General features: G+C 50.6%; 1 protein-coding gene across 1 annotated transcript; it reads right to left on the bottom strand.

The window, feature by feature from the left end:
* Positions 1-6,656: 6,656 nt before the first annotated feature.
* Positions 6,657-10,758, bottom strand: TFF2 (trefoil factor 2; the record flags this gene model as incomplete). Its single annotated transcript, XM_080654724.1, has 4 exons — positions 6,657-6,718; positions 8,330-8,476; positions 9,905-10,054; positions 10,686-10,758. 4 exons carry the CDS (start codon positions 10,756-10,758, stop codon positions 6,657-6,659), a joined length of 432 nt encoding a protein of 143 aa, XP_080510850.1.
* Positions 10,759-14,373: the final 3,615 nt, after the last annotated feature.

Below are 14,373 nucleotides of genomic sequence, written 5' to 3'. Positions count from 1 at the left end.
ACTCTCCTGTGGTGCACATGAAACAGTCAAGAAATCTCACCACAGGTTGTTCACAAAGAAAGCATTACCTTCCACAAACTAGAAATGTGAAAACCACGCTATGATCAAATGCCACAAAATCAGAAAACCATGACAACGCTTTTGAAAGGTTCTTGCACATGGAAATTTAAATATCTTTCATTAAACATCTATGGCTAAAAGGTAAGCTACAAACCAAAATTATAGAATATCTTTAAAATTATGATAATGAAAACACCACGTTTCCAAATCTATGAAGAATGTTTAAGATGGTGATCAGAGTAAAAGGTAAAGCTTTAAATACATAGCACTTAAATAGTAAGTGAATTAAATCCCCAACTCAGAAAGTTAGGAAAAGAATAGGAACATAAGCCAAAATAACACAGGGGCAAAGAAATTAATAATGTCATTAAGACAGAAATAGTAAAATTAAGTAAAACTCTCAGTTCTATAAAAAGTTTTAAAATGTGCAAACCACTAGCCAACCAAAACAAAACAGAAGAAAAAAATCCCAACTACACAAAATAAGAACTGACAAATGGGAAACCCCTATTGAAACAGAGAAAACGTTAAAAAATTGTAAGAGACTTCTCTGAATAACTTCATGCAACTAAATTTTTGAAAATGTGGGTGAGATAGGTAAGTTCCTAGGAAAATCACAATTTACCAAAACTGTCCCAATAGAGACATAAAGCTCACATGAACCATAGAAGAAATAGAGAACTTTATCAAGGAGCAAATCTGTAGAACTCTCTATGACCAGATGGTCCCACGGGGGAATCCTAACCATGCCCAAAATACCAAATTGTCCCAGTGTTTCAGAGGGGAGAAAACAAAGGAAAATGCCCAAATTCATGCTGAAAAAATAATTCAAAATGTGTCATAACTCCAAAATGTAAGAGCTGAAGCTATAAAACTCTGGAAGAAAATATAATAGAAAATCTTTGTGGCCTTAGATTAGGCGAAGATACTTAAAGTGGGAATCAGGAAAATTGGACTTCCTCAAAATTGAAAGGATTTGCTCTTTGAAAGATGCTGTTAAAGAAATGAAAGGCAAGTCGCAGCCTGGAAGAAAATATTTGCACAACACGTATCTAATGAAGGACTTGCATTCAGAATCAATAAAGAATGCTTACAGCTAAATACAGAGAAGACCAGAACCTGACTAAAATGTTTGAACACTTTGCCAGAGAAGAAGTAAGCAAAAGGTAAGTCCATGAGAAGATACTCAGGATCATTTGTTATTAGGGAAATGCAGATTAAAGTGGAAATGCTACCGGGTCACATACAGTATCATGACTAACGACATCGAGTGGTAGGGAGGACGTGGACAGCAGTTGAGGGTCACATACTTTGTTGGTGAAAAGGCAAAATGGTGCAACTACCTTGAAGAACAATAAGATTCTTATGAAGTTAAGTACTACCCAGCAATCCTGCCGATATTTACCAAGAGAAAGGTCTTACCCAAGTCCACCCAAGACTTGTACACAATTGTTCAGAGCAACTTTATTCATAACTAGAGGCCGGATGCACAGATTCATGCACTGGTGGGGGATGTGGCCTGCAGGTATCAGCCCGCTGTGGGAGCACCGTTCATCCCGGTCAGCCGAGCCGCCATGGACCCGGCCTCTGAGTGGTGCTCCCGCTGTGGGAGCACACTGACTACCAGGGGGCAGCTCCTGCTTTGAGAGTCTGCCCCCTGGTGGTCAGTTCACGTCATAGTGACTGGTCGACCGGTCATTCTGGTCATTCTGCCGTTCGGTCGCTGGGCTTTTATATATATAGATAGTAAAGAGCTAGGATAGTAAAGAGCTAGAAACCACCCAAACGTCCATCAGCTGGTGACATAATGTGAAATACCCCTAATCATGGAACACTACTCAACAGGGAAAAGGAATGAAGGACCTGAATGAACCTCAGAAGTAGCATGCTGCCCGCCTAGCGTGGCTCAGTGGTTGAGTGTCAACCTATGAACTAGGAGGTCACTGTTTGATTCGGTCAGGCCACATGTCTTAGTTGTGGGCTCTATCTCCAGTGTGGGCTGTATAGGAGGCAGCTGATCGATGATTCTCTCTTATCATTGATGTTTCTATCTCTCTCTCCCTCTTCCTTCCTCTCTGAAATCAATAAAAATAAATATATTTTTAAAAGCAGTCTGCTGAATGAAAGACTCAGAAGACTACACACGGTGTGATTAAGCTTCTATGAAATTCCAGCAGAGGCCAAACTACACTGAAAGAAAGCAGGTCATTGGTCTCTTGGGGCTGGAGGTGGGAGGAGGGTCTGCACTACAAAAGAGCATAAGGAAATCTGGTGGGGGGGGGGGGTGAGGATGAAGATGTTCTATCTTTTCACTGTGGTCGTGTTTGCATGACTGTATACATTTTTCAAAACTCACTGAACTGATTTACTTAAAATAGGCCATTTTTACTGTCCTGCATTATACCTCCAGGAAGCTAATTCAAAAAAGCAAACACACCTCAAGGTATAAACATCACCATGATCCGTATTCCCATTGTGAAGACAGTGAACTGGTCGATGGAAGGGTGGTTCTATGACTGAATTGTGTGGTCCCTCAAATTCATATGTGTGACTGACCTTAGAGATGGGGCCTTTATGGACATAGTTAAGCTTAAATGAAGTTGTAAGCATATGACCGTGATCTGATAGGATTAGCGTCCTTATAAGAAGAGGAAGAGAGACAAGAGCTCTCCCCTCTCTCTCCATGTGCATGTAAGTCCTCCCCGTGAGGACAAAGAGAGAAGGCGAGGCGGGAAGAGAGCTGTTTCTAACCCCCCAGGTGCAACTTTAAACAGAATCTATGCTTCTCGAGCCCTCATCAATAAAGTCAGGCTGATCCGGCTTTATAAGCTTCGCAACTTACAATAGTTAGTGAGATCAATTTCTTGATGTTAAGCTATACAGAGTACATAGATGCCACCTCTTTGCTGCCTGAGGTGCCCGGTGGGGGGCAGGTGAAGGTTGGAGAATTCTGTTCCTGTGTTGGCCAGCAGAGAGCACTAGAGTAAAGGCAGCAGAGTGAGCACATTGGCCCTGGGGGCTCTTTCTGGTGGAAAACACCTTAGCTTCCTTAGCCAAGTGTCCAAATGGGGCGAATGGAAGGGCCCTTCCTCCCCTGAAGTCACGTGTTTGACTGTGTGACATTAAGATTGAACATTTAAGTGCGGCGCTTTCTTTGGGTCACAGGAAAATAAATATGGAAGCTGTCACTCACGGGCCCTTGTGGAAACCTGGTCACCCAGCCCTGGGGCATCAGCAAATCTGTGTCTGAGCTGCCAGGGAGGGCTGGCTGCGCTGAGCTGGGATCAGACACTTTCGGGGTCCATGGAATGGAGGCGACTCCTCTGTTCCCAACCCCTCAGGTGGCAGGGAAGCTGAGGAAACTCCCAGGGGTGTGCCCATCACATCCCACAGATACTGACCAGCCTTCGGGGAGGGGCAGAGGCCGTGAGCAGAGGAGGGAACACCACCCGCCGGGCAGACCCCCAGGCTTTCCCAATGAGGTGGCAGCCTCGGCAGTCCAGCCCGCGATGGGACCACTGCCCACTAGGACCACAGCATTAGCCAGGGCCGCAGAAGAACCCCAGGGAGGGGACTTGGCAGGGATGGGCCTCCTGCATGTGGAGGTGGGCTCCTGGAGGGGCTGATGGGCACTGAGCAAATGGGACCACATTGTCATCCTGATTAATGGGGCCTGGCCTATTGGGAAGTGTATGTGTTAATGATAATAATGACTAGCATTATGTTCTCATTAAGCATTCGCTATGCACCCCACACTGTTCTAAGCTCATCTCATGAATTAACTCATGAATCCTGTCAAAAGCCTGTAGGAAAAGGGGCTATTAACACCCTCGCTTGCCCATAAGTAAGACAGTAAGATGAGGCACAGAGCATCTAAGTTACTTGCCCAAGGTCGCACAGCGAGGAAGAGACTTAGGTACAGAAACTGTGATCAGCATAAGTGCAATGCGTCTCTTTTGGAGACCCGATACATATAGTCTTATTTCAGTGCCCAGACTCCATGGGGCTCCGTGGAGGTGCATATGAGGCTGTGGCCTTTCCTCCTCCTCCTTTAGGCAAAGGGGTGTCTCCCTGAATCCTGAAGCAACAGCCAGGGGTGTCTATGCATATGCACCACATAGAATGAATATTTGCTACCAGCAATGAGCATACAGGTGCTCCTCACTACTCATGGACTCCCTGTTCACAAATCTGCCTGCTCGCTAAAATGTATTTGCAACTCCCAAGTCAATACTCCTGGTGCGTGTGAGGTCAAGGCTGATGCACGAATGCGCAGAGCATGAAAACTCAAGGTCCACCCTAACTGGTTTGGCTCAGTGGATAGAGCATTGGCCTACGGACTGAAGGGTCCCAGGTTCGATTCCGGTCAAGAACATGTACCTTGGTTGCGGGCACATCCCCAGTAGGGGGTGTGCAGGAGGCAGCTGATCGATGTTTCTCTCTCATCGATGTTTCTAACTCTCTACCCCTCTCCCTTCCTCTCTGTAAAAAATCAATAAAATATATATTAAAAAAAAACTCGAGGTCCAACAGGGTCCTCCCGTGAGGTCCAACAAGGTCCCTCTGCCTTCCTGTTTCCCCTCTGGCTGTAAGCGCGTGTCTTTCACGGCCAGTGGAGATCTCCTTGCTGGCATTTTTGTGCTTTTCGGTGGTGATTTTGCATGTGAGTGGTCCCCAAGCACGGTGGGCAAGGGCTGGCTTGTGTCCTAAGGACAAGAAGGCTATGGTGTTTCTTAGAGAGAAAGCAGGTACTAGACCAGCTTCCTCGGGAGCGAGCTGTGGCTGCAGGTGGCTGTGAGCTCAATGCTATTGAGTCAACAATATACATTAAGTTACTGCGAACAGAAACACACCTCAAGCAGCGTCACGTATTGATCAGTGGATGGAATTGGTCAAGACGCTCCTGGGAACCTGGCCCGCGTTTCCCCAATCCCCGTGGTTCAGTATTTGCCAATTCAGTGCCGGTGACTTCCTAGGACATAACCACCTTGAAAACGAGAGCCAGTTTCATATACTGCAGTGGGTGTGCAATGCGTGTGCAGTGAGGTGCAGTGAGTGTGCAGTGGGTGTGCAGTGCGTGTGCAGTGAGGTGCAGTGGGTGTGCAGTGGGTGTGTGCAGTGCGTGTGCAGTGAGTGTCATGAGCAAGTGCCCAGCCTGCCGGACCCACCCGCATCTGGACGCAGTCACACTGCCCTGACGCTGTGCGGACAGGGCTTTGCTACGCGGACACAGGGTGGCCCTGCTTGGTGTCAGGACAAGCGGAGTGGCAGTCTCCTCTGCCCAGGCTCTCCTGGAAGGTGCTCCATTGAGTGGGGCCACTAGGCACCGGGCAGCTCACAAACATTACCTTTCATTCCCACCACCACCAGCTAGGGCAGCCATGGGCAAACTACGGCCTGCGGGCCGGATCCGGCTGTTCTATCTGGTTCTCTTGCTCTCCCCTTCGCTCCTTTACTTTGAATTTATATTAGTTCACACAAACACTCCATCCATGCTGCTTTTGTTCCGGCCCTCCGGTCCAGTTTAAGAACCCATTGTGGCCCTCGAGTCAAAAAGTTTGCCCACCCCTGGGCTAGGGTGTAAGTATTACCCACGCTTTACAAACAGAGCTCCCAAACACCTGAGAGCTAAGAGAAGCACCCCGACATCACACACCTGGGGTACCAGCCCACACGTGCACTGTGGTGTCCCCTCCGCCAGTGCTGGCCGGTCCCCTCTCCTGTGATTGCTTCTCAAACCACCTTCAACACCTGAGCCAGCCAGCAAGGGCCTGCGTGAATCTCAGGAGCTAGGAGACCAGGGCGTGTGTGAGTGTGGGGGGCGGGGGAGATACTTCCCCTTCCCCTGCTCCCAACAGCATGGTCGCTGGCGGACCCTCTGCACCGAGCCTCACCCTCCTCACCGTCAGCAGCATGACTGCCAGAGCCAGCGGAGACTGTGGGTGCCTCTGAGGGGAGAGGGATGGGGGGAGAGAAGCAGAGAATGGCGGAGGAGACAAAATAACTCATCACAGGAGGAAACGGAGGGAAGGGATGAGGCAGAGGAAGACAGAGAGAAGGACAAAGAAAGGTCCATTTTTCCGATGAGAGGGTTCGTGTGTCACCAACCATTGCTCCAGGGTCAACGAGGACCCGCTGGTGGCCACGTGAAGAAGGAGGAGGAGGGGACAGCGCAATCCAAGCCACGTTGGATGCCGTGCAGTGAACTGCCATCAGGGGCTTTGGAGCTGGCAGGAGCTACCATATCTGAAACAGGAAAACGTCCCAAGGACCCCCAAGCCCCTAGCAAACGCTCTGAAATTGCTTAAGACCCGCAGGCAATCGTCAGGGGGGCGATGTAGGAATCAGCTCGGAAATGAGGGTGTTAATGTGCCAAAGAGGATCCTAAGGGAGGAAGTGGGATGGGGTGGGGCCCGAGAGGAGGATTTTGAGAAAACGCCTTCAGGGTGGGCCCCCGGAGATTCCTGCCAGTGGCCCACACCCCGCCTGAGAACAAGAGGTCCGTGGACCAGAAAAGGCCCACACCGGCCAGAAACCCGGAGCTCCCGCCAAACCCGGAGGCAGGGCAGCCACCGCCGGCTCTGGGAGCGGGGCCTCTAGCCGCTCAGTGCCGGGTGCATGGCCGGGCTGGCTGACTCCCGAACCTGTGAACTGCACCCTGTGGGCGAAGGTGAGAGGGACCAGCACCCTGTGACGAACACATTCACCAGCGCCCGCGCCTGTCTCGTTGGCCGTTTGCCCCGAGTGTTTCTGAGACCCCGGGCTCCAGCCACAGCCACCCACGGATTCAGCCGGCAAGTGTGCTGTGAGCAAGAGGAAGATATGACCGGCCTGAGGCCATAGGCGGCCTCCTTCTGAAAAGCGGCGTCCCGAGAGGTGATGGGGGCCCTGGCCCTCGGTTCAAGGGCAGGTGGTCCGAGATGCCTTGGGTCGCAGCGAAGTGATTTTGTAGCTGCATTCCGAAATCGCATGTTACTGCGAGAGGCTTGAGGGCTAAAGTCATGTGAGTGTGTGTACACACGACCACCCGGGTGCAGGAGCTAGAAGTGAGGCGGATTCAGAAACTCACTTACACGGGGTACTTGTTTGCTGCAAGAGTCGCCGGACACATCCGATGAATTTTTGCTCTTATGGGAAATGAAAGAGTATTAAAGCCACACACACATACACACACACACACACACACACACACACACACACCTATCTCCACCTCTGTGTCAATGAAGCCAAAATAAAATGGGGCAGATGTTAAGGGTTTCCTTTATTTGAAGACACGGAATGGGAAACCACTGAACCAGATACAAAGCGACAAAGAAAACCCAGGCGCTCGGGAAACACGGAACAGGAAACGGATGAGCTGAGTCCTCTCGCTGTTTCAGAACATGCAGGGGCCGGCGGGTCTTCTGAAGCCACTGCCTCTTAATAATGGCAGTCTAGAAATTTACAACGCGAGACGCTGGTGAGAGGTCAGGGAGCCCGGAGCCTGAGCTAAGGGTGCTGTGGGTCCCATGGCAACAGCTGTGCCCACGGAGGGAGCTCCTCTCCTGGGACAAACGCCCAGGGCTGGGGTGTCCTCTGGGGGCCACGCTCCCCAAACACATCTTCCAGGTGGACCCTTAGATCACACTTGGAAATTTCTGGAAGTGAAAGCTGTGCTCTTCAAGGACCAGGGCCCTCCTCCCATTTGGGGGGAAATGCTAGCTTTTCCTTTATCTTGCCAAACTCAGTGTCAGGAGACACACTGTGACGGAGGAGGGGGTGGGGGCTGGGCCCTCCGGGACTGGCACTGAAGCAGACGCTGGGGCAGAACCTGGCATGCGTGGCCACGTGAGAGGACGTGAGGTCCACGAGAGGAGGCCACGTCTGCTCTGTTCTGGGCCCCATCCCCGGTACCCAACACAGCAAGGGCGTTTAGTAGCATCCAAAAATGGGGATTGGACTGTGAGGCCACCGTGTGGGCCGCGGTCCAGGGGCGTCGCTGAAAACACTGTTTTTAAACCGTCATAAAGACCCATGATGCTGTGTGGCTCTAAACGTGGCTCTAAAGGATGCTACCGTTGCTGAGAACATTCTGGACTTGCCTCACAGTAAAGGCACGCTCACCCATCAGTCTACTTGTTCCCTGAAATGGCCCCTCTGGGTCAGGAGCCGGGGCCTCAGTGGCATTCCGGCAGGACGTCCCGGGTAAGAACACCCCCTCCCCAGCTCCCACCTTCCCAAGAGATCCTCGTGCCCAGGCACCAGACGGGCTCGCCCTCAGCGACGTTACCTTGCACGGACTTCGGGAAGAAGCACCAGGGCACTTCAGGGATGGTGTCGGAGAAGCAGCACTTTCGAGACGCGCAGTCCTCGGGGCTGATGCCCGGGTAGCCGCAGTTCACGCGGGCCGACACTTCCATGACACACTCCTCTTTTTCTGGTCACCGTCACCGGGGTTGGGAGAGAAACAACACAGAGACTCAGTTAGGCCCGCTCTATTAACTAGATACAGACGTCCTCAAACTAGTGCCCGCGGGCCACATGCGGCCCGCCGAGGACATTTATCCGGCCCGCCGGGTGCCGCTGCCTGTCCTGCTTAGCAGCCGACTCGTCCCGGGCCCACAGTGCGCACAGGAATTTGTTCATAGTTTTTTTTTAAACTATAGTCCGGCCCTCCCACGGTCTGAGGGACAGTGAGCTGGCCCCTGTTTAAAAAGTTTGAGGACCCCTGAACTAGAAAATGCCCATCCTTTCCCTTGGGAACACCTCTGATTTACAGCCGAGATGTGTCAGGAGGACCTTCTGGGGCTGGACCACCCAAGGCCCGCATACGGGTTGGTGCCAGCGGCTGGCCACCCCTTCCTCCCCACTGATGTCAAAAGTCAGAAGACCTAAAGTACGGGGGCCTCAAGAAAGTTACTTCTCCTCTCTGGACTCGATATTCCCCTCTGTAAAGTGGGGCAGCCCATTTTATAGAGGGGAATAGCGAGTCCAGAGAGGAGAAGTAACGTTCAGGTTCTAAAGCATTTGGCACAACCCCTAACCGGTTTGGCTCAGTGGATAGAGCGTCGGCCTGCGGACTCAAGGGTCCCAGGTTCGATTCCGGTCAAGGGCATGTACCTTGGTTGCGGGCACATCCCCAGTAGGGGGTGTGCAGGAGGCAGCTGATCGATGTTTCTCTCTCATTGATGTTTCTAGCTCTCTATCCCTCTCCCTTCCTCTCTGTAAAAAATCAATAAAATATATTTAAAAATAAATAAATAAATAAATAAATAAATAAATAAATAAATAAAGCATTTGGCACAAGTCTTAAAACCCAATAGCACTTCCCCTTGAGGGAGGCTCCTGGCCAACAGCCAGCCTCAGAGCCCGGGAGCCTCGCACTCAGTCCCCGGGAGTGTGGGCGAGAGGCCGGGGTGCGAGTTCCGGACACGCCAGCCTGCAATGCACCCACTTTCTTGTGTGCACGCCTTGGGATTGATGACCTGCTCTCTTGAGCATCTCGGAAGCGGTCCTAGAAGTCTTAACTTCTTAACACTGAGTCTGCGAGCAGTCAGGTTAGTGAGGTCCCATGAAATGCCTCCTTCCCCGGGAAGCGCCTTCCGGGCACGCTTTCACCACAGGAGAGGCCCCAGCCTTGTTTTTTCTTCAGGTACAGAGAAACAGGTTCTGTACACACACGGCCTCCCACGTATGTCTGCCAACAGGGGCAGAGGGCTGGCACTTGGGGCTCCAGGTGTGGACACAGGTGAAGGGGGACTTTCTCTTCCCTTTGGCGGCCCTGGGCACCTGTCCCCAGCACCGTTAGCCGGGGCCTGGGCTGTGGGCTGAGGCACAGGACGGGGCCCTGCTGCCCTGCAGTTACCTTGCATGGGGAGGGGGGTGAAGCACCAGGGCACCCCCGGGATGGTGGTGTCAAAGCAGCAGCCGGCCGCGAAGCACTGGTCACTGGTGATGCCCGGGAAGCCGCAGTTCTTCCTGCTGTCGGGGTTCATCCTGGAGCACTGGCAGGGGGCTGCGGAGAGACGGGTCACCACCCTCCGCGCTGCCCTGCTCCGGGCACGCTCGGGACACCGTCGTGTCCCAATGCAAAGCCTTGTCTCACCCACATGGGACAGGGCTTTGCTGCAATGGTGTCATTCGTAAAAAATATATAAAAAAATAAAATAACCTTCTGGAAAGAGGTGGACAGATGGACCCACGTGGAGACCAAGATGAAAGGTGATCAAAGCCGGCCTCCAAGGAGCCCCTGGTGGGATCTCCTGCCCAGTCCCTCTCCTCAAGAAGGCCCCCCAGCACCGGGGGTCACCCCGACCTTGTCCAGGAGGGAGGCCTCTCTCAGAGGTCTCACGGACCCCGGGTATCCTCCCTGAATAGCAGGAAAGCAAGTGTGAATGTACACGGGGCTGGGCGTGTGGCCCACACCACAAACCTTAGGTGCCTTTCCGGCTGCTTCCTCCCTCAAGCTAACGCAGCCTCCTCCCCTTCCTCCTGAGAGAAGCCAGCAAGAACAGAGACCCCAGGGGAACATCCATGCCCCACTGGGTTTGGGCTCTAGCAGGTGCTCCGGGCTCTCTGGCCCAGAGGCCCCACTGCCCAGATGTGAACACTGAGCCAGGGAGGGTCACTTCGGGGCGTTCACTTACAAGGTTTCCCGGCCCCCGCCAGGGCGCACAGACCCAGGACGAGGACCGCTGCCAGGAGCCGGGCGCCTGCCATGTCCGCGCTCAGCTGCACCCAGGGCCGCTGCAGAATGCAGGGCTCCCGCTGCCAGAGGTCGTTTTATCATCGTCTCTCTGTTTGCTCAGCAAGCGGAAGTAACCTTTCTCTCTCACCCCTGGCCCCAACACTTTGGATCCTTTGTTAGGAAAGGGGGCTGAGATAGCTCGGCCGTGAGACAGAGGGCCACACAGGCGAGGCTTCCGGGCCAGGTGCCACGCTCTGGGCACCAGCGCGGCCTCCCCTGCCCGGCCGGGAGCTGGGCCGTTCCAGGATGCCAACGTGGAAGACTGGCCACATGCATGTGTGGAGCTGGGCACCGCAGGGTCACACCCAGGAAGGGATAAGCCATGCATTTCTCCAGATAAAGTAGGTGCCTACCACAGGAATTAAAATATATATACATTGGGCCCAAGGCTATTTGGGGAAATGACCAGGCCAGCTGTCAGCAGAGAGAAGACCCCCTCCTTCAGGAATGGGAGGCCCTCCGAGGAGGGCAGGAGACCCCCTCCTCCATGGTGCACAGTTAGGGCTCCCCTGGCCAGCACTTCCTCACTCCATTTTGGGGAGAGGGCTGCTCTCCACAGAGATGAGTCTGACTAGGTGAAAGGAGAAGCCCGGATGAGTGCAAAAATAAGTTCATTTCAGCAACCCTCCGAAATTCCTCATTTTATCTTCCATGGCAGCTCTCTGCATTTCCCAAAAGGTGGCACCTGTAACCTCTGTGCCCAGGGGGAAGATGCTCGGGATAAGGGAGTCTGTGGATGGGACAGAGAGAGAGAGAGGAAAGAAGCCAGAGGGGAGACACTCCAACAGATAAAGAGGAAAGATGTGGTGAAATGGCCGAGAGGGATCAAGCTCCCCACCACCATAGGAATTACAAGGAGTCGCCAATCTGTAAATCATTGGTGGCGCAACCAGGGACCCAAAGGTGCATGGAATCCAAAACCCTGGGCCCTCAAGTCTAGAGAGCAGGCCTCATGCTCCAGGGTTTCTGGGGGTCCAGTAATAACATCTCCAGACTAGGTACTTAACTGCCCACCGCTGTGCAACCAATGGGACTCCATCTTTGGGAACCTTGCAAAGTCAACTTTCCCTGCCCCATGTCCCTGTCACTCTGAGTCACCATCAAGACATAAGGTCCTTAATCACCTGTTCTCTCCTGGATTCTTGTCCCCTCTGTTCTCTCTGCTTCCTCTTCCTGGACCTGACTCTCCACTGCCCCCATCCTGACCCTTCCAGGGTTCCCGCTGACGCCATCTGATCTATGCCAAAAACACAACTTGTCATCCTCAACCCCCATGTCTCTCACCCTCCTCTGGCCCTAACAGAAGGCTGTGTCTTCCCTGAGATGCTCCCTGGCATCTACCTTGGGCAGAAGTGCTCAGCCCCTTCCCCAAGTCACCAACTGCCCATACCAACTGCTTTTGTGAAAAGTGGAGGAGAGGAGGAAGTACATTTCTTCAAGACAAGTTACTTCCACGTGTGGGGAAATCATTAGCATAGACAGTGGTGTTTGCAGTAGGAGTCGCACCCTATGTGAACATGAAGCTATGCACACATGTGCATCTCCAACTGCATTAGCTGTTCATGCTCCCATTACATGAGCTTAGATGGGGAGTGGACATTGACCTTGAGGCCTGATGTCTCTATCCTCACACAAAAATGATGCTCCTTGGAGATGCAGGCTGCGAACCACACCACTTTCAATGCCTTGCCCCACTGTCATCTGCAAACCATCATTCTGTCTCCTTTCTTGCAAATCTTTGTAAGTCTTAAAAGAATAAATTTAATCTGCAAATAAAGCAACTGCCTAACAGAATGAAGCTTAGCATTTGTTAAGGAAGATAACAAAATCCAGACACACAATAATGTTTAGCACAAAAGCAAAATTTACTCATTGGACAAAGAAGCATGACCCATATTCATTAGAAAAATCAGTGATTAGAAACAGACACAGATTCTGCACTAACATGCTCATATATTTAAAGAGAAACACAAAAATATAGTAAGATTACAAATTTTAAAATGTGAATAAAGAAATGGAGACTAAAAGCAAACCAAGTGGAAATTCTAGACATGAAAAAACATATCTGAAATGAAAAATTCACTGTATGGGCTTTAGAGTAGATACTGTAGAAGAAAAGTCTGATTTACTTGAAGCCTGTGCAGTACATATTCTCCAAACTGAAGCATGCAGAGCAAAGATATTAATAAAAAGTTGAATATAACCTCAATGACCTGAGATAATGTCAACCAGTCTAACATACATATAATTGGTGTAGCATTGGAAGAAGAGTGAAAAAGTACTGAAGAAATAATGGCCAAAATATTTTTTGTAAACTTGATGGAGAAAATATAAACTTATAGGTTCTAGAAGCTCAATGAACTCCAAACAAGATAAATGTAAAGAAAACCACATCAAGGCACAGCATGATCAAATTGTTGAAAATAAGAAATTAAAAATATTTTACAGCAACTGGAGAAAAGACATACTGCATACAGGGGCACATAATAAGAATTACAAGTGACTTCTCATATGAAACAATGCAAACTGAAGGCAATGGAATGGCAATTCTAAAGTGCTGAAAGAAAAAGGAAAACCTTGTCAAGTCAGAATTCTATACTTGGTGAAAATACACTTCAAAAATAAAGGCAAAATACCTTTTAAAAAAACAGGTTTTGTTTTTTAGAGAAGTTCTAGGTTCACACAGAATTGAACAGAAGGTACTTTTTTAGACAAACCAAAGTGGAGTGAACCTGTCTATTGTAAACAGAATTTTGAAGGAAGTTCTTGAAGCTGAAGCTATGGTGCTCCCTTAGGGCAGGGTGTGAGTTCTCCAGATTGCTGCAGGCAGGTCCCACCCACCTGGATTTATCCGGTTATGGCACCTGTTTGACCTCTGTAAGCATTTGCATTTACAACCCACTCTAGTCCTCGTGACTTCTCACTTTGTTTGCTACAACTGTCTCCTAACTCGTCTCTCAGCCACAAATAGTTTTGTCCCCATCCAGACAAAAGTTGGGTGCCTTAATTATCTTTATAAAATGAAAATCTATATATGTCACGACTCTGCCACTCCCCTTGCTTCTTGCGGCCTGTAAGGTACCAGGTATGGGTTTCCTGCGTAGGAAAAGCAAGACCCCTTTATGATCTGGACCCACATACCCCTCCAGCTTCTTCTGTTGCTGGGTCTCCCTCACAGTGTAGGCTTATCACACTTCTCTACACACACCTTGGCCTTGGAGCCTTTGCCGGTGTGCCCTCGTCTCTCTCAGTGCCCTCCCTCCACTTCTTGCCTTCCTAACTCCCTCCTGTACTTGAGCTCTTAATTCAGGAGTCACTTCTTCCAGAAAGATTTCCCTTACTTCCCTCAGAGAGATGATAGGTCCCTCACCTCTCTCCTAAACATCTTCTGTTCACCTGATTCAAAACATCAGCTGCACCTACAGTTTAATAAGTAGAGTTTTACTTTTCTCTTGTTAATTGTACCAAAGATAACAGCTAATACTTACTGCAAGCTAACTTTGTGCCAAGTGATCACCTGAGGATTTCACAGGCTAGATCATATCCTTACAGCAATGCAAAGGAAGGGCTAAAGCTATTTCCCATTT

This window comes from Plecotus auritus (genome assembly GCF_963455305.1).
Source record: "Plecotus auritus genome assembly, chromosome: 2".
NCBI lineage: Eukaryota > Metazoa > Chordata > Mammalia > Chiroptera > Vespertilionidae > Plecotus > Plecotus auritus.
Note: the sequence above shows the minus strand (reverse complement) of the source record. Positions and strands in the feature narration are given on the sequence as shown.